This window comes from Anser cygnoides, chromosome 1 (assembly GCF_040182565.1).
Source record: "Anser cygnoides isolate HZ-2024a breed goose chromosome 1, Taihu_goose_T2T_genome, whole genome shotgun sequence".
Lineage (NCBI taxonomy): Eukaryota > Metazoa > Chordata > Aves > Anseriformes > Anatidae > Anser > Anser cygnoides.
In genome coordinates this window covers 84,405,481-84,432,399 of record NC_089873.1, presented here as the reverse complement: position 1 = coordinate 84,432,399, position 26,919 = coordinate 84,405,481, and the positions used below count along the sequence as shown (strand labels likewise).

The window sequence follows — 26,919 nt, the reverse complement described above, 5'->3', positions numbered from 1 at the left end:
CCTTCTCCCCCCTATCAATCTTTGAAGGTGTTTAGTTTACAGAGTGCCTGTGTACTACTGTGCTACTGTATGGTGGAAAGTCTGAACTAGTGATTGCAATGCTAGCCAAATTATGTTGTGTTTTATTTAAGGACGTTTCTGGAATGCCAGCTCTTTGCCGTCCTGTTGCAGAGGGAGGAGGGGGATTTGATTATCGACTAGCCATGGCTATTCCAGATAAGTGGATACAGGTAAGAAAAGGTGTTCTAAAAATATGTTCTGCTCTTCAAAGTGGTGTGGTTCTCTAACTACACATACAGAGAAACACTTTGGAATTCTGCTGATGAATTTTAGTCTCCCTCATCTGTTAACTTAATGCCCTATTAAAATAAGTTCTGGCAGTCTTGAGTACAGATATTAGTGGCTGAAATGAGAGCTGTCAGATATCATATCTTAGATTTCAGAAGATGAGTAACATCATAGGCTATTCTTTGCATTCTAGCTGATTTTTTTCTTCATAAAATGCAGTAGGCATAGATTCATTTGGTTTGAAATAACTTGTATCTTGCAGCATGTGTAGTTGTTGTGGTTTAACCCAGCTGGCAGCTAAACACCACACAGCCGTTCGCTCACCCTCCCCCCTCCCTCTCTGGGATGGGGGAGAGAAACGGGAAAGTGAAGCTGGTGAGTTGAGATAAAGACAGTTTATTGAGACAGGAATATAATAATAACAATAATAATAATAATAGTGATAATGATAATAGTATTAATAATAATAATGTGTAAGAAAACAAGTGATGCACAATGCAATTGCTCACCACCCGCTGACCGATGCCCAGCCTATCCCCGAGCAGCCGCCCCCCACCCCGGCCAGCCACCCCTATATATTGTTTAACATGACGTCAGATGGTATGGAATACCCCTTTGGCCAGTTTGGGTCAGCTGTCCTGGGTCTGTCCCCTCCCAGCTCCTGCTGCACCCCCAGCCTGCTCGCTGGCAGGACAGAGCGAGAAGCCGAAAAGTCCTTGGCCTGGTGTAAACACTGCTCTGCAACAATTAAAACATCAGCATGTTATCAGCACTCTTCTCATCCTAATCCAAAACATAGCACCCTACCAGCTACTATGAGGAAAAATTAACTCTGTCCTAACTGGAACCAGGACAGTAGTCTATATTGAATGTGAACAGGTAAATAATTTATGTGCACATGGTTATCTCATTAAAAACAAACAAACAGAAGCATACATTGAACCCTACTGAAATTGGGCATAACAGTTGGCATGGAGCATAGATAGAGCTGAAAATTTAACCAAAGTAATCACAGGCAAATTACACTAACGCCACCAATCAGTACCAAGGGGTTACAAAAAGAATAATAAGTCTGTAAATGCTCTTCAAGAACAATAATGTACTAATAAACATTGACTTTGGTAAGGATTAAAATCACCTTTTCCTTAATACAGAGGATCACAAGAAAAAGAATGAAAAAATAAATGATCTCAAAAGGCCTTTACTGATGTTTTAGAGAATGCTTTTCGGTTAAATACAAGATTGCATCCAAATCCTTGGGTGTATCATGATAATCTGAAAACAGTAAATGTTTTATATGAGCATTAATGCCTCAATAAATGTAGTGAGTAGCTTAAAATAAAAAGTGCATTAACTTATCTTCAGCATCTTTCACTTTCGTAACTAGGAGGTAGAGGGCAGATTGGTTGAAAAATAGTTTTTAGACTTTTTTTCATGTGGAAGACAAACTTGCCAGCTTTTCTAAGAGCATCACTACACTTCAGAGCGTGTAGTTTAGATCCTGGAATGCAGTGAGGGCTCATAATTCTGTAGTAACAAAGAAAAAACCTTGTTGTGATGGTCTTGGTGGTTATTTTTTTCCTTCTGCCTTCAGCTTCCCTACCACTCTTTGACTGGTAAAGATGAGTGATTTCCTGGGTAGTTAAAAATATTACACAGGGAAGAAAAAAAAAGACTAAAATTTTAGAAGAAAACTTTTTATCTATAATAACCAATTATAATCTATTTTGGCAATCTCTGCTGTGAGCTGCTTATTTTAATTTTTAATATACAGAGAGGAAGCATGCCTATCCTGCAGTAAGTTCTGTTCTTTAACTGGGGAGAAAAGCTTCCAGAAACAGCAGGTGAATGTTTGGTATGCTGATGGGATGTTGGGTGTAAATTCAGCTATTATAGTCTAGGCTGTTTCCCAGCATACTCTGATTATTTAGGAGTGTGCAAGAACATAGGGACATGCAGGCAGAAATCTTCTCGATGAGGAACCTGCAAATAAGTAATCACAACAGAAGATCTTGAAGTGGAAAAAGAGCTTATGTGTGTACTTCTGTTACTCCACTTCTCAAGACAACAGTAAAGCTAAAAGGACTGGAAGAGTAAACTTAGAAGCAAGGTCTATCAGCTGTGTTTTTTTTCTTTTTTTTTCTTCTTTTTTTCTCCTAGACTGCTTGCTTACATTTTTCTCCAGCTCTTAAGTATGTACCTTCTAAAAGCATGTTTTTCTGGGCGACTTCCTAAAAGCAGTTTTAGACCTGAAGGATCTCCAGGGATCCATGAACTTGTTCTGAGGGATTTGTAAAAAGTAGTTGCTGTAACAGTGGGTTCAATAGGTCAGGTTGAACATAGATGTAGTATATAACATGATGTTGCATAGGTACCTGAATGTTTTCAGGGCAAGAATTCAGGCTGGGGGGAAAAGGTTGTTTAGGAGTACATGGTCAGTTAAAATCGGAATGTTAAATTTGACAGGATCGTATCAGCCTTCTTTGTCACTGCCTTTTTCTCTTTTTACCTCTCATGTACATGACATATACCTTTTTATGTATATATCATGCATATATATATATACATGTTTAAACTGGAGTGAACAATGGAGAATGATAAAGCCCTATAGAAAAAAGAAAACGCTGAAATTAAGCTATATTTAGAAGAGGAAAATAGCATCATGTGAGGCAGAAAATTGCTATTGATGTGATTTAATTGTTAAATTGCTTAAAAAAGAAAAAAAAGCTAACATGGCAGAAAATAAAGTATGTTTTGTATTCCAAAACTCAGGCATTCAAACTGGTTTGGAACTGAGCTGGAATTTGCAGATCAGGGAACATGGAAGTCCCTGTGCTAAGCAGATTCTCGTTTTATTGTACGCTTCATGGCAACAGCATAGGTACAATCTTGCAACGTGCCACTCTCCACAACACAGCTCAGTACTTAAGCTATAGTTACGAAGGATGGTGCCATATGCTAAGGTTACTTGAAATACAGGACATCTTTCAATACCTTGCATAGGTAGGTCTGTACAGATAATTCTTCCCAGTTTTTGGTGCAATGTTCTCTTGCAGCTCATAAATCATATGGCCCACTGTATCAAAGGACTCACATGATATGTGCCAAGTCCTATTTTCCCTGTTGATACATGGGAGTACAGGAGAAACAAAGTATACAAGTCATCTCTTTGGATTAGCAGAGAAAGCTCATCACTGCAAAGCTTGGTAGCAGGAAAAGTTGTAGTTCACAGTTCATTGGAAATTGCTGTGCCAAAATAATGAAGAAAGGCGGTACTGTGCTTTTACTTAAACAGAAATAACCTCTGAATGATATTTCCTTTATTTCTGTAGATCATTAAGGAACTGAAAGATGAAGACTGGAATATGGGAAATATTGTGTATACGTTAACGAACAGACGGTATGAAGAAAAATGTATTGCATATGCAGAGAGCCATGACCAGGTATGGTACCTGTTGTTTTTCATATATAAGCAAGTAAAAGGTGAAGTTTAGAGGTTTAGCTGGTTTTTGTTTTTAAAACAAAGGATAAGAAGGACAGAAGGATAAGTAACAATTTCAGAGTTGGACAGGTCTGGTATGCTGCTTGGTTTTTTGTTGTTCTTTTTTATTTTGGTTTGGTTTTGAACTTCCTTTTTAGTAAAGGAATCCTGCCTTGCATGGGTGTGTTATCTTTTCAGTTTTGTTTTTTAACAAATAAATTCTAGCTTCCTCTTCATCCTGCCTGTCATAGGACATAGGAAGACATAAAACACATGCTTTCTAAAAATCCACTTTCTATAAGGTAGGCTGAAGCACTGTTTATGGTAAGTGTTAAACTAGATGACAATTTAGCAAATTTGCTCACTGAATCAATGTTTGAAATGTTTTTATTCCCTTCAAGAAAATGTTTACTCTCTGAAAGGATTGCAAACCCCAATCCTATTTTAAGATCTAAATGGAGTATTCTTTAACAGTTTGATTCAAAACACAGCAATTGTAATGGTTCTGTATATGGAAAAACAGAAAAGTAATGATGAGTTTGGATAACACTCATCTCCTACAATCTTTCAGTGTTGAAAGTGGGTTTTTTTTTGTTGTTGTTGTTGTTCTGAGGAATCAGAAAACATGATGGTTGAGAACTTCAAAATTTTAAACTTAAAAATAAATAAATAAAACAGTTTTCTAATAAAAAGCTTAAATAATCTACCTTCAACTCTTTGCCCTATGTAAGAGATGGACATTTCCAATACCTTTTATGATATAAATCAACAAAAGTGTCTAAAATTACAGCTATATTATATTTTAAAAATAATTTATCAGCTTTCTTTACTGTGCCTATTTGCCTTCCTATCATCGAGATTGTTATACAGTGTTCACATAAAGCGTGAGAGCAGAGTCCAAGTCCTGGTTAAAAACTTCAGGTATTACATGGAAATGCATATTTTTCTGATTATATGCTTTTAGTAAAGGTGATCCTTCGTCCTGGTGTGACATGCATAACATTACTGTTGCTGTTGTTTTATTTCGTGCTGGATTATATCAATAGTTTTTCATATGACAATATATTTCTGTTTTAGAATCTCATGTTTGGGAAGAAGATAGATATATTTATTTTGATTTAAAAAAAAAAAAAGAATTGCAGTCAGACACCTGAATGACGTGTGAGAAGTAGGATAGAGAAATAAAATGGGAGTGTGGATAAAATTCAACGTAAAAATATTCAGTGATGCCCATAAGAGGCTGAAACAATTCCAATTTCTTATATGTAATAATGGGTTATGAATAGACTACTAACAATCCAAGTACAAGGTCTCATGCTTATAGCAGATGTGTGGAAAATACCAACTCAGTGCTCATAGCAGTCAAAAAAGTAGATAGATTACTTGGAATTGTTATGAAAGGAGCAGACAGCAAAATCAGTATTCTACTGTAGCCTTTCATGGTTTACTTGCATCATGAATATTGGAGGCAGGTTTGGTCTTGCATCTCAGGAGATCCAGCATAACTGGAAGAAATGCTGAGAGAGTTGGTAAGAATAATTAGAAGGTATGGAGTGGCTTTCAAAAGAAGAAAACTAAATAGACTAAGACGCTTCAGGGTAGAAAAGAGATCATTAAAAGTGGAAGGACATCAGTTCGTAAAGTCGTGACTGGCATAGAAAATGGGAACAGGGAACAATTACCCCTATTTCCAATGGAAAGATTAGAGGATATTAAAACTAACGGATGCCAGATTCTGAGTAAAGAGTTGTTGTTCCTCCCCTGTCTCTCTGGCACGAAGCAAGCTCTGTAACCCCTTGTCATAGGATGATGTGTTTGTTCAAACTTTGTGACTTCTAAAGTGTTTGAATTTGTTTCAAAGGAGATTGATTGAAGGCTCCTGAATACAAACATTCTGTTTCACCTGTCTGTCTGTGATAGTTAGGGTAATGTTTTGGTGAAGTATTGTTAAGAGTTTCATTTGCCTTCATACTCTCTCCTGCCCGTTAGCTACTGGCTGGTTTTGGAGACAGTACACTAAGCCAGATAGCCTGCTGGTCTGATGTCATACACTTCATGCACTTGTGTCTGTGTGAGTACAGAAGTTAAGTAACCCTTTTATTGAAATAGAAGAATAGTCATTAACTATTAAAAAAGTAGAGCCAAATGAAAGGCATGCAAATACAGGTCTGCTTAATACAGAACTTTTTAGCATTGCAGTCTTGCCCCTGTTGCATAATAACTTTTTCCTAAGCTTGAGGGAATTTATTTTTAACTTGAGGGAATTATCTATTTATGCCATTATATTGTTAGACTGAAAACTAAAGGATAATGGGGCCTTTCAGCTAGAGCTGTTTCCACGTAGACAACTGAGTTGTAATGTAGTGAGTTTTCACATTAGAGTATAAAGAGACTTGGGCTGCTGAAACAAAAATTACATATTTGCATGCAAACACTCCAAAACGTTTTCAACTACCTGTATGCTAATATATTAGAATAATCCTAATATTAGAGTAAACAACAGCATTTGTTTGGTGTTTTTCTGTTCTTAAATAACAGCAAACGCTAGGAAGTTAGTAATTCAGTTACTGTTTTTTCGATAGAAATACTAGCTTATTTTGCTACCTTCTGTGAACTCAGAAAACCAGTAATATATATGGTTTATATTTATATTTCATATAAATGAATGCTTCACACTCTGCATCGGTAAATCAGGAATATTGTTCATAGCTCTTTATTTGTACATCCTAGGAACTTTACTTGAGATGTTTGCTTTCTTAGTTTTTTTTTTTTCCTACAAGAATTCCAAAATGCTAGGTTGCTTGTGGCTTATTATTGAGTGTACACTAGCATTTTACATTTAATATATGTAGGCGAAAAGGTTCTCCAAAGTGATTGTGCAGTTTGATAGTGAAATACAAGACTATAGCAAGGGCTAGATAGCTAGGAGCTGATTGACTGTATACGTATGCTCACAGGATTGCAAAGGAAAAGTGGAAAGTTGGGTCGGGTGTCCAGGCAGGGCTCAGCTCAGGGATGTCTCTGCCTCAACTTGCAGGCTTTTTCTTTTTGACAGGAGATCACATACCACAACCACGTGGTTACACATCAAAAAATGCAACACTGCAGTAATTATCAGCTAGGCTCATCAGCAGAGGCAGGATGTTCACTTTGTGAATTGGGACTAGATTGCGTACAGTGAGTCACGTCCTTGACCCCTTGCCAGTCTTCTGAGTCGTAGAATGGCTCAGATTGGAAGGGACCTTAAAGATAATCTTGTTCTAATGCTCCCTTTACAATACAGAACACCTGTTTAAAAAAAAAAAAAAAAGTGTTAGAAACACTTCCAGTACACCACTCAGGGGTTTTCTTCATTTTTTTAAACTATTATAGGCACTTGTTGGTGATAAGACACTGGCATTTCGATTGATGGATGCAGAGATGTACACAAACATGAGTGTGCTCTCGCCTCTTACTCCAGTTATTGATCGTGGAATACAGCTTCATAAAATGATTCGTCTCATTACTCATGCACTTGGAGGAGACAGCTATCTGAACTTCATGGGTAAGTAATCTTAGGAGCACGTCTTTCATTTTCTCATCTACAGAAGACTTGGCAGTGAAATAAAAAGATATGACACCATCTTATAGTCATGCTATTTATTTTTGAGCATAAATATTTTTGTAAAGGTTTAGTACAAACAGTAATATACATTGTTTTTCTGTCTGTAAGATGTACTGTAAGACAAGAAAATAAAATTAATGTGGTTCCTAATTGTAAAAGAAATAAGGTTTAGAAGTGTGGTAAGCTCTAGTTCAGAAGTTACTCTGATTTATAACTTAAGGTGGTATTTTAATCGTAGTTCTGCAAGTCTGTCAGATGGTAAGCCTCATCTTATAGAGCTAGCTTGTCTTTCATCTGTTCTTTTCTTCCTAAGCTTTTTAGGGTAACAGTCAAATAACTAAGGATAGTTCTGTGCTTATTTCAATTACTCGTTATCAAATAATTAGTGAAGGGAAGTAATCTGGAATCAGTTGATTTATATTTCACTGCTTCCAAGTGAAGAGCAGAAGCTTAATGAGGTGCAGGCAAGGACAAATCTTAGAGACAGGAAGCACATCCTGCTATGGAAGAAGGGAAGTAGTAAAAGCTAGATATACATTTTGTTCATGACAAAAAATAAAAATAACTGTTGCATTGCTTCCTAAGCACTATTGCTACAAAAGCTTCAGTAGTTGCTCTCATTTGATCAACAACCTGCAGTTCCATGTGGTAGTCTTAAAAATTGAATGTTGTTGTTCTTTTTACATGCAATGCTGAAGCAATTTAGGCTTGATGCTGTCTTCCAGCTTCTTATTCCTTTATTTCTTTGTGAAATACTCCTTACTTTACAGAATTGTAATTTTTTTACTATGATGTGGTGTGGCAAGTTTTGTATGGCAGTTCTGTTAGTCACATAAAGGGAAAAAAGGCTGAAAGCATGTTGAAAACAATTATCTTGGACAATTTTCACACAGTGAAACACTTGAAAATTACATACTTTTTAGCTTAGTAATGCCTTCAGTTTTTGTTCTTAAATGTTTTATTACGAAGTTTGAGGAGCATTGGATGTATTCTGCTTGCTTTCCTTAGTAGTATATTTGCAGTATACTATAATAAATATATATTAAAATATATTCTAACTTTAAAAAAAAATGAAAAAAACAAGTGCTGGCATTTGATTTAAACATGTCTGTACTGATATGTGTTCTCTTTCTTATTATTAGGACACTCAAACTTACATACCATGGCTGTAATTTTGGGGTTTTCTTTTATTAAAGAATTAAAGTAACTTTAATATAGTACAGAAAAAAAAAATAATTGTGTGGTATACTAGTGAAGCTATTGGTTCCAATAAAGTGTAGGAAATTTTCTCAAGAATGAAGAGTGAATGAAATAAATATTTGAGGTGTGTAGTTGGGCACCAAAATGTACAAGCTATGATGTGTGCTGTTCCGTTCAAATTAGTGATAGTACAGTAGTTGAGGAAGCAGGTGTTTAGAAAATATGCCTACTAAACTGCAGATGTCTCTGGCCCAGATTGACTTCATAAGGTTAGAAAAATGATCGGTAATTCAATGTGACATGTTAAATTCAGTGTGTCAATGCAGGTTGATTGAGCAATTAATATTGTGTATCCTTGAGTACTGCAAATGTTTCAGTAAATACATTATCATTTGCTATATGTAAAAGGTGGAAAAAATTGTAATGAATGTTGGAGTAGAAAACATACGTTCAGAATGCTTACAGTCTGGTGTACTTAAAATGCTGGTTAAGCAAATACAGTGACAAATGAGTTTTCTAACTTTCAGTTTTGAGAGAAAGCCGAGAGTTGGGAAGAGAAGCCTCAAGTGAGGTAGGAGGAAGGGGGCAGGGGGTGTCTCTTTCCAGAACTCCTGGAGAAGGCAGTCCGGGTGCCTCTGTGCTTCCCTGGGTCTTTCAATAAATGTATTGTGTTTTCTTCTGAAAACTAAGATGACAAAGCAACATGCTGCCTTGTCAATGCTTTGCTTACCTTAAGGAAAAGGAAACACCTTCTAAAAATAAATAATAATGTATCAGAGGTACACATGGAATTGGAATGCTGTGCTCTCAAAGATATGCTTGAATTTTTCTTTGAAGATCTAGAATAATATTTGACTACCCCAGTGTTGGAGTATCACTTATATTCTGTATGTGAAAGATTGTTACTGAGAAGTTTTGCCCCCACTGACCACTGCTCATGACTTTCACCTGATGCTATTAACACAGCATAATTCTATGTCCTTATTACAGACATTTATAAGAAACCATTGGAAAAGTCCTGGAAGTAGTTATCCTTATTTTCCATGTTTCTGGACATTAAATTTTCACTGACAGCCCAGTATAGGCAAGCAGTGACATATGAAAACTTAAGTGTGAATAGTAAAACTTTGTCATGCCCGTAAATTACTTTTCTAGTAATACAGATCATTGGTATATTCTTTTCTACTGTCTGTTTCAGTTTTCTGTGCAGCTTTTGCAAGTAATCTCTGGGGTTTCGTTTGCCCATCTGGAATGGAAGACTTAACCTAGAAAGGAAAAACTTAATACGCTTCACTGAAAATGAGCATGACAATGATTAACATTCCGCTTTAGGGAATGAACACTCTGGAAGGACAGTTTGTTTAATAATAATAGTATTGTTTTATAGTAATTGTTTTGATACTTGTGCTGTATCTAAATCCTTTGCTTTCAAAGCACATAGGGAGTAGCAATCATGCTGCAGTTGCAGTTTGTTCTGCCCAATTCCTGTTGTAGATGTAGATTTTAGTACTGAGACAGGCCAGTGCTGGTCAGAAAATGGTACGGGATTTTAGGAAATCACAAAAGTTACTAATTCTTTTTGTGCTATACTTTAGTAAGGCCACAGTTTCCTCCTCCACTGGCAAGCTTCCATGGAGGTGTTAACGTAAATAATACACATCTGCTTGTCTGAGATTTAATGACATTTTAAGAAAAAGTCCAAAGCATTCACAGTATGTGCCTGTATTAGTAGAAATCACTTTTCTACTGGCAATATTGGTAAAACCTCTGTTCATAGACAAGTATTTTTGTTCGTAATTGTAATGATACTGGAATACAACATACATATAATATTAATGTAGTTCAAAACAGAAGAAAAACTTGGAAAAATATTTGAAGTCAAAGATATTTGCCTACTCTAATGTGAGGATTCAAATCCAAAATAAATACCCTACATCTGACTAAAATATGTTCTTTATTGTCAATTCAACTACTACAAAAGAACAAAAAGTCTTAAGATTTGACTATTTCCTAAATTGCTAAACAAGGACTAATAGAAGTTATAAGACTCCTAGAATACTTCAGGGATTTTCTGATCACACCTCGCGAATAAATTAACCACTGTTGTCATCCACTGGACAATATTTAACTTCAACATTAAAAACTCTCATATTTCCCATAAATAATAGCTGCACTGTTCTGTTTGTATATTGCTTCATTTTCCATCCTGTCCTTGAAGAAAAGCTATAGGCAACTGTAGTAGTTCATTTCCTTGAAATTTTCTTTCCTATTCTCTTACTCATTGTCTGTACCCTGCAATTATGGAAAACCCTGCAGGATGTTGAAGAACTGTGCCAGTTCTTCAGTGAGCTTGTTTCCATTTTCTCTCCTTATCTTGTGTTTCATCTGTGTCTACCTAAATTTAGACAAGGAATGGTAACTGCTTTATTGCCTAGAATAGACATAAGATCTAGCCCAAGGGGCCTTAAATAGCATTGTAGATCCTTGGGATCCTTTATAGCACAAATATTTACTGTTTTATGCCACTAAAATCTTGCTTTTCAGTTTGCAACCATTTTCTTGCTTCCTTCTTCATTTTAAATAGGCTTAAACTCGAATCTATTGATTTAAATTGAGATTAATCCCAACATGAATCTCTAGTACTGTTTTCCGTGGCTTTTCTATAGTAAAACAACTGTTAATTAGGGCTCCAGAGACCAAGTCTTTCTCTCCCTGCAAAACAACATTTTTTTTCATCTAGAAGCAAGAAAATGATTTTCAGTAACTACAGAAATTTGCAGTCATGATCGTTGAATGATGGTGTTACTGTTTGGGGTGACATTTATCTCTGTTTCACTAATATCAAATCAATCTGAAAAGCTTCCTTTTCTTCCCACTCATCAGTTCACTTACACTGTAGTTTATTTACTTTATATTTAGAGGTTTTTTTTTATATTATTTTGTAAATGCTCTAAATAGTTTCTTCTCTAATGGTTTGGTATGAGACATTGTTCTCTCTTTGGCCTTTAAAAAAATGCTATGCATCAACTGTTCCTCCAAATTAGTATTTTGCAGAAAGAAACTTAGATTTTTGTAAACTAAGGAATTTGATAATAAAAGCATTTATTAGGCAAAAAAACATGTTAACCAAGAAAAGAAATAGTGCGAAAGCTATATCAGTTGCACCAATTTCAGTCTGGGAGATGTGCATACAATTTGCTTTAAGAATGTTAAGTTAAAGTTTGAAATAAAAAGAACAGAACATAACCTACAATATAAATGGGGATGTTATTTAAGGCAAAATGCATCTTTTCTTGATTCAAAACCTAAAATGCTACTTTTCTTGCAAACTACTGTGGTTAAAAAGAAATTGTATTCAGAACAAGGATATTCATTTTAAACCAAAGGGGTTATTTTCTTTTTCTTAGAGATGTTGCAAACAAATGACTCTGAATTTTATTTTTTCTGTTTACTTTCTTACAATTATTACTGTTGTGCCTTGATTTCAGTGATCATTGTGACTTTTGTGATCATAAGTTAGAAAATGGCCTTGCAAGAGCAAATACTTGTTAAACTAGCTCCATATAGTCAACTCCTGTTAATAAACAGTATTAAAATGCTCAGCTAGTAAAGAATGGGCATTAGGATAGGGAGTTTGAAGTCATCCTTCTTAATATGTTTAGCTGGCATACCTGGCAAATGTGCTTTCTGTGTTGCCAGTTCTACCAGGTGTTTTAATTTCATGGCAGTCTGACAGAAACAATTAAAATCATAGAATCATCTAAGTTGGAAAAGACCCTTAAGATCAAGCAAGGTGCAAAATAAGGGTGTAATCTGAGGTTTTACCTACAGCTTGGCATAGACTTATCATCTACCTACAGTGTTGTTCCACAGTACACCATATGCCCCCACTCAAAACTTAGGGAGTGGAAGTGGAGAATCCAGTTTTTTAGAATAGGCTTCCTTCATTGCTTTGAGTCTCTTCTGGAAGGTCTTCTAGATGTACAAATTGTTAATTTATTTGTTCATTTACTGTTCAGTGAAATAAGCTTCATTTCTACACACTCAAAATGCATTAGAGATTAGTACAAAAGCAATTAAAGAGGAAGACTGTCTCATAATGTAACACAAACACATACGCACATGTCCATTTTTCCTTGTGACCCATCTTCTCTTCGCAAAGTGTGTCCAAATACTAGAAATTGGCTGTGGTAATTGATTCCATTCCCTACTTGAGAGGGTAGGTAAGAAAGCTCCATACATGTGCGTATCTCTTTTAAATATGTAAATAAAATGGCTTCTTGTATACATGTGATGGGTAGTTATTGTCTACACTATGGTTTCTCAAGTTAGGAACCTTGAAAAATAAGCCTTCGTAGTCAGCAACATCCTCAGTATTCAGGAGTTAACAGCTTCTCCGACATTTTTCATGGATTGAAATCTGGATGTGTTTTTTCCAGGCTGGGAGAGAGTCCTCTGAATTGAGGACTCTCAATGTCTTGTGTGACTTTTCTGTTTTTTCTTTCAGAGCAACGCTGATGTTTCGAGCAATGCTGATGTTTCCTTAGTTTGCATGCAGCTCTTGGGTCTTCATAGCATCAGATAGTCAAGTATTATGAGTGGAGTGGATATGTAGTAAATCAAACCATTCTATTTGGGTTATAAGGTTGGATTTTTTTTTTTTGAATGATGAGTAGTTTTCCATTTTTTTTCTTTCTCTGCTGTTACGGAGACTTGATTTTTTTTTTTTTAAACTTAAGTTATTTGGGGGAATTATAGATTTTCTTGTATTACGCTTAGTGCCGCCATTTAATCACAGTAATACTGGTATTGTGACCTCTGCTAATGTCTCAAGCTTTGTTCTTAAGACTCTATCTGTTGCCGTGCATCTTGTGTAGTTTGTACAGCTCGCAGTTCAGGCTTGTAACATCTCTGTCACCATGTATGAGTGTATATAACCAGGTTTACTGATACGATGGGTTGTGTCGTGAAATCTTCTATATCCCTTTGTACAAAAGTCTTCATTAGTGCTTTATTGTTTTGAAGAATGATCACAATCATAAGTTGTGTATACTACAACTTGACATGTTCAGCAGTGATTTTCAGAGGAATTTCTCTAGTTAAGAATGCAAAATTATAATTTACAGAAATCACGACAAAGTCATAATGTTATGGAAAGCATTTTCTACATCTTCTGGATTTCTGACTCTGCAGGACATAGCTGTTCCTATGTCCTTTCATAATTGTTTTTTCCTCCTTTTGTAGCTATGAAGTTCAGGAAAATTTCACTAAATGATAATTAGACTAAATATAGATGGCATTGATTTGTTTTACTTTGCAGTCTTTTATGAAAGAAATTAAATACTCAATAGTTAAATATAAATTTAGTGGTTACAATGTTCTCACTAAATAGTGTTTTAAGTTTTCATTTTCTTCACCTTGAATCGAAATCAATTGAAAATCAATAGGTCTACCTCACTTTCAGACTCCTTTACCTTTTTTATAGAATGTAACCACTGTAGTAAAATAACTGTCTTAAAAATGTCTCAAACTTATAGGGAGTTGTGCATGTTAATGCACATAAGTATACATGAAAAACTGTTAATTAGACTTCAGATGTAACATCTACAGATGTTATAATTTTGTGGAGGATAAAATATTGCCTGTTAGTATTGAAGTGTGGTAATTCTTTGTAACTCTAATATATTGAAAATTGATTTTGTGTGTGTGTATATGCACACAAATATTTGCTTGATGATTCATTGTGTAAGCAATTACGTGTATTCGTCTCAGCCTTTCTGTGCTGTAATTAACTTGGATCCAAGCAAAACACTTCGAATGTTATCTGTTTATGTATTCTTGAAGTACTTTAAAATGTATTGTAATTATTACAAAAACTTAGATTCATTCTATGAACTTTCTGTTAACAATTAGGGCTTTTGAGAGAGCCTCAATATAAGGTACGTAAAAATGCCTTTGTTTTTTCTCTGAAAAGGCTTTATGAGCAAAATCATCACACAATCTAGCTTGTTCCCTCTTCTGAGTAGAGAGCACTCTTGGGGTTATGTATGTGTTTTTTTATGTTCTTGTGAAGGTTAAGTCCATCACTGCCTATGTTCAGAATGATAGATTGATTATACTTATTATAGATAACCTGTCGACTTCTGACACTCTTGGTTCTTGATCTGAAGACACTGTACCAAAACCAAATGGAAAAAAAATATGTATATTTTCAGACTTCCACGTAACTAAGCTGATCTGTATGTAACTTTGGAATCCACCATCAAGGTCCCAGTTGAATCAAAAATGGACATTTATCTTTTTGAGAGACTAGACTTGCTTTTTTTCCTCAGTGTTACCTTCTTCAACAAATTCATGTGCTAACACATAGTTTTCTAATAGGTTTTAGCTTCTTTGTCACAAAGCATAGGAGTTATGTTTATTTTCTAGTTTCTTGCCAGATGTCTATAGAAACAGTCTACCTGATAAAAAACACAATGGAGCTGCTAAATCTGTCCAAGACCATCACTGGAAGAATTTTGTGTAAGAGCAGGGAAAAAGGGTAAGAGTGCCCGACCCAAACAGTGGCAAAGGGATTGTTTATGAACTATTTATGTCATCGGTAAGGATGACCATTCATTAAAGAATACGTGTTGTGAATTGTCTTGTACAATTCTCTCCTTATGAAAGGAACTGGATCTGCTAAAGAAGGTATTGAGCTGTTCTCGTATTAAAGATTCTTTTCTCTCCCTGCTGCTAACTGTACTTCATACAATTTTGTTGCTGATAATTTGTAACCACTCATGTTTTGTTTTACTTCTGTTTTTAAGTTATTTCTGAAACTCCAAACACACTACAAACAGGGGTGTTTTACTTCTATTTTTTGCTGTCTGTCTGTACTCAGTCTGGAAAGGACTCGGGAACTGCACAGTTTAGAGAAATTAATTCTACCAAAAAGCAAGGAAATTTTTTCCCAATTATAGTTTGTAGGCTGGCTTTTAAATAGAGACAGGTGACATAAAATGCATTTTCCTTTACATCCCAATCAAATAATTTAGCAATATGAAACCATATTGAGCTGGTATAACAGCATGCATAAGAATCTGTTAATCAGCAACTCTGCACTTGGTGATGCATTGTTCTTTCTCAGACTGGTGTAGGGCAATGCATAGCCAAATAAAATTAAACCGCATGTGTTACCCAGAAAGGAATTGTTATTTTGAGACATGACTGAGCAGATGACATTTTGTATTAGTAAAGTCTGAGTACTAGTAGATCCTTAGGCCTACATTCCAATTTGGATTTTAATGGGTACGGTTGTGGTAATTTGAAATGAATTCATCTCAGTAGCATCACTAATTCATTAGATCAATGTAGTTTAAGCTGGAATAACACCTTTGGTGGTGACACTGGAATAAAATTCCATGTCTTTGAGTTCAAGAACTTGTTTTCACAAGCCCTATTAGCTTGAGATCTGCTCATTGTCTTAATTTTCTGAGGCCATCAATCTGACACTTACTCAGAAATTTACTAGAATATGAATTTAAACAGCATTGTAGTTGAATTTGCATTGATCGTCAAGGGGCAAGGTATTTTTAATGCAAATTTTAATAAGATGTAGTAAATTATGTGGTGGAAAGCATATTGAAACATCCCGTATAAATTTTGACCTGTCTCTCATATGTCTTTTGAGATCCTCAGTTTAAAATTTAAAACTGTGCAGGCATTAAGTGTCACTAAAATTTATTATTGCAAGCATAGACTTCATACTTTGATCTGGAGTACATTCCTGTTTTAATTTATTAGAACTCTGTTGAAGTTTACAAAAAGAGAATTTGAAAGCACTGTAATCCGTTGGTGTCCTTTCATATGTCAAGAGACTTAATGAAAAATGCTTTATAGCAGTAGTCATGGAGAGGCAGCTATCTGTTGGTGTTGGAAGGAGTGAATGTGCAAGGTAGAAGGCAAACCAGGAAAATGTAGGGATAGAAGGAAGTACAGAATCAGCTTGGTACTGTACCAGAGCTGCAAGGCTCTGTTAACCCAGGAAAGTTGCTTTATCTTTCCTGCTATTAAAAATGCATTTTTGTACATACTTCAGGGCAAATGATTTCCATGGGCTCTAGAAATTATGAAAATACAGTGAAAATTAGTTATTTTGGTTTAGCTTCAGATTTAAGTGTGTTATGAGGCTATCTTGTGTATGAATATAGAGCTGCCTTTAGTAAACATCTCAAGAAAGGAGATGAGGAATTTATAGTGGAGTAAATTAGAAAGGGATCTTAGGAAGAAAGAAAAATGGGTTTTGGATAAGCAGAAAAAAAATTGCTACATTTTTGGCAAATACAATACATAGCTTTTGAGCTGGAATATCTTGTTGAATATAAAATACTGCATTCTATATATCTTAAGTAAAAGTAACTGCCAAGCTGGAAGACAAAGGTCTGACAGACCAGGTCAGACAGGCAAGTTATTCCAATTGAATAGCTTCTTAACTAGCATTTTTTTTTAGAGATTGTTGAAAAGTAGTCTTGTAAACCATTCCTGACTTCAGAGTCCATGACTATGAAAAATCTCCCTTATGCTTATCAATTTTTTCATTAGACTATTAATACCAAATACTGCAGGATGGCATGGATCACCTTGATAGCTGTATTATAGGTCAACTCTTAGTGCAGCCTAAGCTCACAAGCTTTGTCTTCACAGTGAAGACATGGCCTTATTTCAAAATGTTATTGTGGAAAAAAGGAAATCTGAAGGAAGAAAATGGATCCGTTAATGTATAGTGTTGAATCGTCAGTATGCCTTCCATTTAAATTATACTCATTAAATTTGAAAAGTAAAAACCTTGGGATTGTGACATGTGATTCTTACTAATTGATATGTACACTGAAGTAAAAATACACCCCCCATCTCTCTGCACCCCCACTGTAGACTTCTACACAGGTGTCCTTTGTGCATGTGCTCTCTCTAGGAGTCAGGGAATATATGTATCTGACCTCTTAAAAACAAACGAGCTCAGCCTGAATCAAATGTTTCGTTTTATTTGGTTGGTTATTTATTTTAGTTCATAATGGCTGTCACGGTCTTAGAAAGTGATGAATTTTACATAATATTACTTGTAGGAGAAGTGCAGAATTCTGAACATGGATGACTTCTGTAAGTTAGGAATATTTCTTTCATCTAAGCTGGCATAGTGAGAGTGCTGGATTTTTACAGATACCAAAACAAACAAACAAAATACTGTATAAATGCATATTCCATTTTCAGTAGATTCCCATTCATATTGTTGTGCTTTTTTTCTGTGTTCTATTTTGCTGTACTTAGGCATCTTTGCAGACCTCTTTTCAATTTGTGAAGAGAGAATTCTTTAAAAATTCTTTATTTTTTCAATATATTTTAAAATGTTTTCTTTCATAATACTTTTTTATTATTATTTTAGAGAAAGAAAAGTATAACCTAGCAAGCACTACTGAAAAGCTTATATATATATATCAGTTGTATGTTTGAAATACTAGTTCATCCTGTTTCTGAATTTGCTTTATCCTGATGGCCTTCCTTATATGAACTCTTATATTAATACGTGTCATACTTGCAAACATCTCAGTACTAAAAATTCGTTCTGAAGAAGTAAAGGTGATCTAGAAGAAAATGATGGAGGTGCTATTTGGCATAACTTTTATTCCTGCCTGCAGGTGCTTTTGTGAGGAGAAATTGGAAGATTAGCCAGTCCAGTCACTTCAACTGAAGTGTGTATTTTTGTTTTAAGTTCCATTTTCTTTCTGGCTTTATTATGAAGATTATTTCGTTTTGTCTGATTTAATCCGAAGTTTTAGAAGCTATTGCTTCAAGCTGTGCTTATGCCTCCTTGTCACATTTTAATATGACTATTCAAAGCCCATAAGTTGATAAAGATACTGGAATATTCACATATTAATTTCAGTAGATGTGAAAAAGAACTGGCTTTATTTGTGCAGACTTCTCTAGTATGTGAACTTTGTTCTTACAGTTCTGTCTGTCCATGTCCGCTCCCCACCCCACCCCCCCCAAAAAAAAAAAAAAGCTCTAATGTTGTTACAGTGCTGGCTGTGAGTAGTCTTAGAAATTTAGTAAGCTATTAGTTGATGTGTTGTCTTCCTGCTTACAGGAAAGAAGGGCATCTCAATTAAAAAATGATGAAGCAGGGAGTCTCTTATGAAATATGAAGGACATTTAAAATTGAGCTTAACTTTGATATAGTTGAAGTTTTTCAGATAAAATGTGAAATTCCATTTTCTGTATTTACACTTTGCATTTATATTTGTAGGCTAACAGGACAGTGTTTTGTCATTTTTCATTTCCTGCGTTAAAGTAGTGTTTGGTTTGTACACTGCACACAGCAATACATGACTAAACTTATTGCTTTGTCTCTGAAACCTTACATACAGGAAGAGAAGAAGGCATAGAAATAAAACTGCTCTTTATTATATCTGCTTTCCTATATCTTTTTGGTAAGCTTTTTGATTCTTGGTGTTTTCTGTTATATGAAGACACTGAAAATACTGAAACAGGCACTTTTGAACTAGACATAAAACAGCATGTTGTGTGTCCGAAGGTCTTATGTTCTACTCCTTCAGTGCCTAACTGTACATATGGAAGTGTTTGTGCTAGAAGTATTTCTCCAGGGTGGAATTCATGGAATATGTATAGAGAAAATCCTGTAGAAAGCAGCGGTGAGTACATTGGATTTAGAAGTTGTACTTTATCTTTCTTCCTGTAAGATTTTTTTCATTTTCATTGTGTGGGATTGATGTGAGCCATATCTGAGAGATATCAAAAGACTGGGCCTAATGATATAAGATTTTCTTGGTTCTCTCCCCCATAGCCACTCCCCATTTCCCACTGTTCCCATGCAGTATCAGATTTTAAAAGAATGTCTGACATTCTGACAATAAAATGTTCCTGTTAAGATCTGAATAAGAAAACAAGCAGTGAAATAAGCTACCAGCATTTTATGCCTGTGTTAAAGACTGAAATGAAACAAAAGGGGAAGACTAACGATATTGGTAACTTTTTTGCAGTTACGTATGTAATTTAATTTGTTTCAGAGGATTGTCTTTCCCCTTTTTAAAGAAGATCCATGCAAAGCATTTACCACCTTAGTAACATCATTTTTTAAAAATAAATAAATAAAAAAAAGAAATGAAAAATCATCATTGAAAAGTATTTCAGCTGTCCAAATCAAAATTTTTTTGTGTAAGTAATCTGTAATGGTTTCTTGTCTCTGTTTTGTGTTTTGCTTTTGTCACTTTGAATTTCCGTACAGCATTGCTGGGGGGAGAGAGGAGAAATCATCTTAGCGTTTGTAAATATTTGGCTTTCCTCAAACAGTTTTAACACAGCATTTTTCTGACACTGAAGCAAGCTTTTTTCTGAAATCAAAGTTTACTTTTCCTTTGAACTAAAGAATCCTTGTCTTAAGGGCAGAAAAAGCATTACGTTCTTCTTAGTGTGGTTGCAATACGTCTTCAGCTTGGGTCCTAAGAAAGCTGCATCATTTCTTTGTATGGAGAGCAATGATAGCATTGCTATAGTACTTCAAATGCATACAAGTTTCAGTAAAATAGAATGATAGTTTTGGAAATACTGTTTTAAAATAGAATGGTGAATACATGCGTACAGAATTTCTGGCAATTACATACCCTTTGGGGTAGGGAAAGGAGGAGTACACCTTAAAACATCTTAAAGCATTCTTCTAGTAAAAAATTGCTCAAGGAAAAATGTTGGAGGTGGCTACTTAAATGAGTTTACTTGTATTATTTTATACAGCTAGTTCAGAAGTATTTGTTTCCAAAAAAGAAAAAAAAAAAAAAAAAGAAAAGTTTAAAAACTTACCATGTTTTAAGCAGCCAAAAAGTAATCTAGATTTGTAATCTGCACCGATTCTCATTTGTCAGTGTAAATTTATTTGTATATGTTAACTTGGTGTCACAGGGAAAACCTAAAATCATTTGTTATGTATGTCTTGAAAGATTCTGGTTTTGTTATGCCTTCAGTCTTAGGGCCCAGCTAAGTGTGTTTCAAGTATAAGAGGAATACTGCCATCTGTGGATATAGCAAATTTAGAATTTCAAAACCAGAAGTAGCTGTAATCGGAAGATAGGGACGTATGGTATACAGAAATGAAGACGGATAATTCACGGTGAATCTCCGTTTCTTTGAAATGGATCTCACAGGTTTGCAGTGTTAGGCTACTTACTTATTTCCCAACTTTGATTGAACGAAGTTGTGTGGAAAAAAAAATAATCAAGAATATTAAGATAGGTAATGAATCTTGCTTTATGATACCTTCCTTTCCTGTGAGAATGACTCCAGACAAAAAACTCTTATTCTGATGTACAAAGACACTTGGTCTGAGTCAGCCCTTCCCCAGTTGCACCATCCAAAATGTACGTTCTTTCTCCTGCATGTACCACTTGGATGAAAAGAAAGAGTACCTGATCAGTTCCCTATGAAGCCTTCCAGAGAGTTGTTTATAAGTATTTTTAACATTCTGAATTTGTGAAATGATCACATAGAATTTTGTAAAGTAAAATGGAGTTGTAAGAAACAAAAAAAAAAAAACAAACAAAAAAACACACACAAAAAAAAAAAACACATCCGTTTTGTCGTGTATATTTTGGTCACTTTTGGGCAGGTCACTTTGCCCACTCTTGTTCCCTTGATCACTAACTGAACTACATACTCTGAGATTATCTTCCTGTCAATATAAATGCACATAGAGAGATCAAAATACATAGGTTCCCCTTTCTGCTGCCTTTTGGTGAGGAATAACTTACACTGGGTAGAGTCTTTCTTGATAAAAGCTGGTAGTGTGAGGTGGCATGGTGAATTCAGCAAGTTATTTATATTAAAAGTTTTTATACTTAGCTCTTCTGAGGCTTTTCTAAATAAAAACAACAAAAAAATACCAGTAGTTTGAAGTCTAGCAGGTAACCTCTGCTTCTGTCTGTGGATCCACGCTGCTCAGCTCCTATCCATGCATGTGTACCTCATACTAGTGCTCTTAATGTATGTGCTGATGGCACGTCTGGAATTATGTATGTAATATGCCAGTCATCAGAATGTGTTGTTCTTTCATAGATTCCTGATTTCCTAGTTACTTGAACAAATTTCTATGCTAAAACCTGCAAACTGGTAGGTGAAGTATAGAATTGGCAGAAGCTCTGCATGATGGCACTCTGAGTACCTCTTAGATGCTTTTCATCAAAAGGCACTGGGAGGCAAATGGCCAAAATCTTGTCTCTAGTCCTTCTGCCTGTAGTAAGAATGATTACTTGAAAGAAAGGGGATGGAATAATGCCACTTAATGCAATACATCTTGCAGCTTTTTGAGGTCTCAAAGTTGTTTCTTTAAGGTATTGCCTATTCAGAAGTACAAGGAGAGGAGAATATAAAAGATTAATAGATTAATATACAGAAAGGTCATTTTCTGCTACAAGTGATGTTTCAAAGAAAGAATATGGTAACATTCAGTTATGATCCAGTTTGTTGATGACAGCATTCCTTGTAAATTTTCCCACTTTATTTTGTTCTAAATTTTGACAAATATCCAGTTTTAGCTTTTTCTATAAATACTACAAGATTTTTTTCCTGTCTCCTTCCATTACAAAAAAAAAAAAAAAAAAGACAAATGACTGTCCTGTGAGGCTTTCTCTAATCTTAGAGATTTTGGATGTTATTATTTTATAAATCACTTGCTATTTGTAGCATAGGAACCATCAGTACCAGTTTTCTGCAGTGCACTCCTCTTTTTCTCTGAGGAGTGTTGTTTCTCTTTAGCTTCCAAAGCTATTGCCTGCTGGGCAATTGCCTGATGGGCTGTACCTAAACCTGCTAAATTGCTTTTCGTCTTTCCTATATTTTCTTCTTTCCTGTATTCTGTTTCCCCCATCCAGTTCTCAATTGTGCTGACACTGATTAAATGTACACGAGTCAAGCCTATCTTTAAATTACATTTGTAAATACAGCCTATCTGTTTGTCAGGACACTTGTAGCGGTCTGCCGTAGCATCCTTGTTGCACTGCACGCCACCCCCAGAGCAGATGGCTGCCTTGTGAGAGCCAGGAACTGACTGGCAGCACCATCCTTAGTTACTCAAGCAGGGACCTATTTCATAAATTTGCTAACCCTGTCTGCTGTGTGAAACCATTCAGGTTTTGTTTTTTTGTCCCTCCCCCCCAGTCTAGAAACATACCATGAGAAGTTCTTTGCATCTGATGCAATTAATTGCAATTAGTACTAGAAGATAATGCTCTTCAGAGACTGATTGTTAGTTACAGCTTTTCCTTATGCTATTCTGGTATTGTAAATAGTCACAAAATATATGTAAACATTATGTTGTGACTATATTTTAACTTTTCCCATTTTATACTCTGAGGTGTAAATAAAAACGGCTTGGTGAGGATCAGGTTCAAGATGCTTTGAAGTCAAATTTTGTATCTTTTCCATCCATACAAAAGACTTGTATGCGTAGCATCCACATGAAGCGATTGCAAATCTGTCTTAAATTGGAGGAGATGATGTAGTGATTGTTGTAAGGCTAAGTATTTTTATGGAGGCAGTACATCTCAGTGATTTTAAATGAATTTTGATTTTTAACATCATGCAGGTGCAATAACCATTGGATCTTGCAAAAAGTTCAGAATAACTTTTTCAAAATATGTATGAGATTTGGTCCCTATTCCAGTGGGAGACAGAATGAGTGAATACCAGGGCAATTAACTGAGTTGGACAGGTCAGAACTAAGTCATCTGAGCCTTTTGTGCATTAATATGGACCTTTTATGCATCTTTATTAATAGATCTCATTTACAGACAGACAAAGCATTTCAATTCACACTATACCTTTACTGTTCTGTGACCGAACAGTTGAATTTTCAGTCAGTTCAATATACTGCCTGGAATGACAATTTTTATTTTATTTTTTAAACTTGCCCATTTTATAGCATGGCTATGTACAGAGACCAAACTTACTGGTGTCTAACTTTTCTTACTGAAAGCCAAGACTTGCAAGATTCAATATCCTTTTCTACATAGCAAAAAATAAAAATAAAGAAATGCCAGCAATATAGATAATCTTGCCTCTAGCCATCCTGATTTTGATTGACTGTAATGAGCAGAGATCTTGCAACAGACTAAGCTGTCACCATACAATTATTGTAGTGGTGTTTTGGAAATATGCTAGAAGTAATAACCATCAATTATAAAAAATGTTTTAAGTGTCAGGTTATAGTCTTGAATGAACCAGTCACTTTCTTTCATTTCTAATGTAAGAGTAGCTCAGAAAAACAACAACAACAAAAAATAAACAAAAGAACACCACAAAGATAACAGTGAACAAGTTGAAAGGAGACTCTTAAACAATGAATGCACATATTGATGTGGGAGGTTATTCTGATATACACACTAATTATATATATATCAACATAAATATTTATGAACCATTGATGATACTGCTTTTGAAACATGCTCTGCAAAGCAGGAGTTTCACTCTTTGGAATATCAGTATATTTCAAAGGTAGTTTTTCTTTCTAAATTAGAATGAGAAGTTTTTCCGAGATGAAAAATCAGCAAATTATTTCCACATGATAAAATTTAAAGTGTTTATAATACTGTAGTCATGTATTTATTTACTGGTGAGCAGAAGGAAAACGGATCAGAATGTAAGTGTGGTGTTTAATCTGGTGTAGTGCAAATGAGAATTTGAAACTCTTGAGGCTTCCTCTGTTGCATCTAACTTTTATCTAAGTTATTAAGTAAAAATTACTTCTACAACCTAGCAAATCACACTGAAATGCTGTGGTCTGAGTGGGAATGCCAAATAAGCAATGCCTAATGCTATGATGTGTTGTGGTTCTGGGTTGGTGAGTTTATTTTGTCTGTAAGTAGAGCTAGAAAACATTAAACCAACATTTGTGTTAGAAATATGTAAATTTCATCACTCATTTCCAAATGAATATCTTATGCAAAGTTACTTTGCAGTTCAGTGCCTGAACTGGACCACAGTCTACAGTGGGAGAGCATTGTCACTGTTATTTCTCTGGCATGTTGCAAAGTCTTTGGATCAACAGCTGCACGTGGAGGACTAACAGCAGTTTCTGCCGATGGCTGCAGGCAGTCCAGGTGGATGAGGCTGGAGTTGTTATCTTGGAACAAGGTAGTGTGGGGTAGATGATAAGCAATACCTTAAAGCTGTAGGAGGCAGTGGCTGCTGGCTCAGTGCTTCAACTGAATTTTTGCCCGTCGATCTGTGTGAGCAGCAGAGTAGTCTGACCTTGGCTAGCCTTGAACTCAGTAAGGGCTTCTGCCGCTCCTGGTGCAAGGTCTTGTCTTTCCTATAAACAGGGCTATCTGGTTTCTGCAGGGCCTGATCCACCCTTACGTTTTCTCTTTTTCAAACTCTGCTGTTGGGTTAAATGACTTCAGTGGCACAAAATAGTCATCAACTTTTAAATGCAAGTATATGTAGCTGTGGTATATTTTGGACCTTTCTCCAACTCATTCAGTATATTGCTCTCATATATATATATATATATATATGAAATGAATATGAGCATTTGGAAATGGCAGGATGAGGGGTTTGATTTTGTCTGATGCCCACACACAGTCCTTTATCTACACATAATTATTTTCATTAATGTTACACATAACAACACATAACATTTACATTGATGGCTGTATAGGAAAGCAGCTTTATCAGCTGGCATGTCCTACCTCAGGATTGTTCTAAACTGTTAGCAAAAGTTACAACTCTCAAAATGTCATTTCTGTGTTTATTTTTCCCTAGCATGTTTGATTTTACAGATGGCTAATATTTCATTCATAGCACAGCAGTAGCCCTGAAGCAAAGGGGATAGTTGGCCAATCTTCTTTTTCAGTGTCAGTAGCTGGCATTTATTTTCATCTGCTGTGTATATTTAAAAAAATATATATATAACATGAAATCCTCAATCCATGATTATTTAGCATCAACCTTGTACATTCTTTTCCTGAGAAGTAGAAATACAATAAAAATTTAAATGTCTTCCTGCTAAGTAGTGGAATTGAAGTAGTTATAGAAAGAAGATACGCTGTGCTGAACAGTAGGAATGCTGTATTTTGCCAGGGCTATGCTTTTTTTTATCAGCTCACTGAGGCAAGTCTATTTTTCAAAACAAATTATTTTTGAGAGAACTGTGTAAAAGAAACCTGATCTGAAAATGCTTGCAACTCTTCTCATTTTGGAAGGCTTTTTATATTCTGAAACACTGCCAATACTTAATATTGGGGCAAATATTTGCTTTTCTTTTTGACAGTGGTTTTGGATGTACTAACCAAGCACTACATGTGTTATGTTGGAGTGGTGTCATCAAACTCCCTAACAGTTAATTAAAAGACTCTACTGAATTCTTTGGATATACAATGACTGCATCACACTGATCTATATTTTCTAAAGTGTATGTAATCGGAAGGTATGAATTACATTCATAAAATTTCTTTGACATATTCTGCCATAATGTTTAATTGCTAAGTTAGGAACCTGCAAGGATATTAATGTAAAAAGTTTCTTATCAAATGTGACACGTGCGACTTACTTTTGAATCGTTTTGCTGTTTTTCATACTACAACGTGGTGAAATTCTCTGCTAACAGTATGATTTTCTGCATGATAGTGTTATAAGCTTTATTTGGTCCAAGTGCTCAGAGAAGGCCTTGAGTTTTGTAACTTACCTCAGAGACTAAATTATGTCCAGTCTTAATTATACAGTGGTTGCATTTACTTGCAACAGATCAGTTAATTACACATTAGTCAGAATTCAGCTGGATTGTAAAACCTAGCCTGTTTAAAAGCACATAAAGTTCATATGCCAATCAGCATGCCTTGATGAGATGTTATGGCATCTATTGCCAATACATCAAATTTATCTTTTGCTCTTTGTAAAGGAGTTCTGCACAACTTCATTCCATATCTCAGAGCAGTCTGTAGCACTGTGATACATGTCCAAATATCCTAGGGCATGCTCTAGAATCTGAAAGACCTGCCAAGGACCATGCTCACACATAGGTTTTCTCTGGTTCCAAGGTAACTTTGTAAATGAAGCAGGTCTTTGTAGGCATCACTGTCAATGAAATGCAATCAGAGGATGTAAAATAAGCTCCTTAAAGTAAAGACTATCACAGCACTGCTACCTTTTGTTTGAAGTGTAAGCCACGTGTTCAGCTTGGCTACCCTCGTACAAATCTGTAAATGATACATTTGAAAACAACAAAGACTATCTACCCATGTGAATTACAATAGCATATGCATTTTCACTGAAAGGATGACAAGTGAATAGGCAGGTAGCACTT

General features: G+C 35.3%; 1 protein-coding gene across 5 annotated transcripts in view; it reads left to right on the top strand.

Moving 5' to 3' along the window:
• GBE1 (1,4-alpha-glucan branching enzyme 1) overlaps positions 1–26,919 on the top strand; it is a 179,519-nt gene that overhangs the window by 107,163 nt on the left and 45,437 nt on the right. For all 5 annotated transcript variants that reach the window (XM_067001379.1, XM_067001383.1, XM_067001374.1 and 2 more), the window contains exons 10-12: positions 132–230; positions 3,621–3,731; positions 7,142–7,313. In XM_067001379.1, coding sequence (XP_066857480.1) covers positions 132–230; positions 3,621–3,731; positions 7,142–7,313 — 382 coding nt within the window. The remainder of the gene's footprint in view (positions 1–131; positions 231–3,620; positions 3,732–7,141; positions 7,314–26,919) is intronic.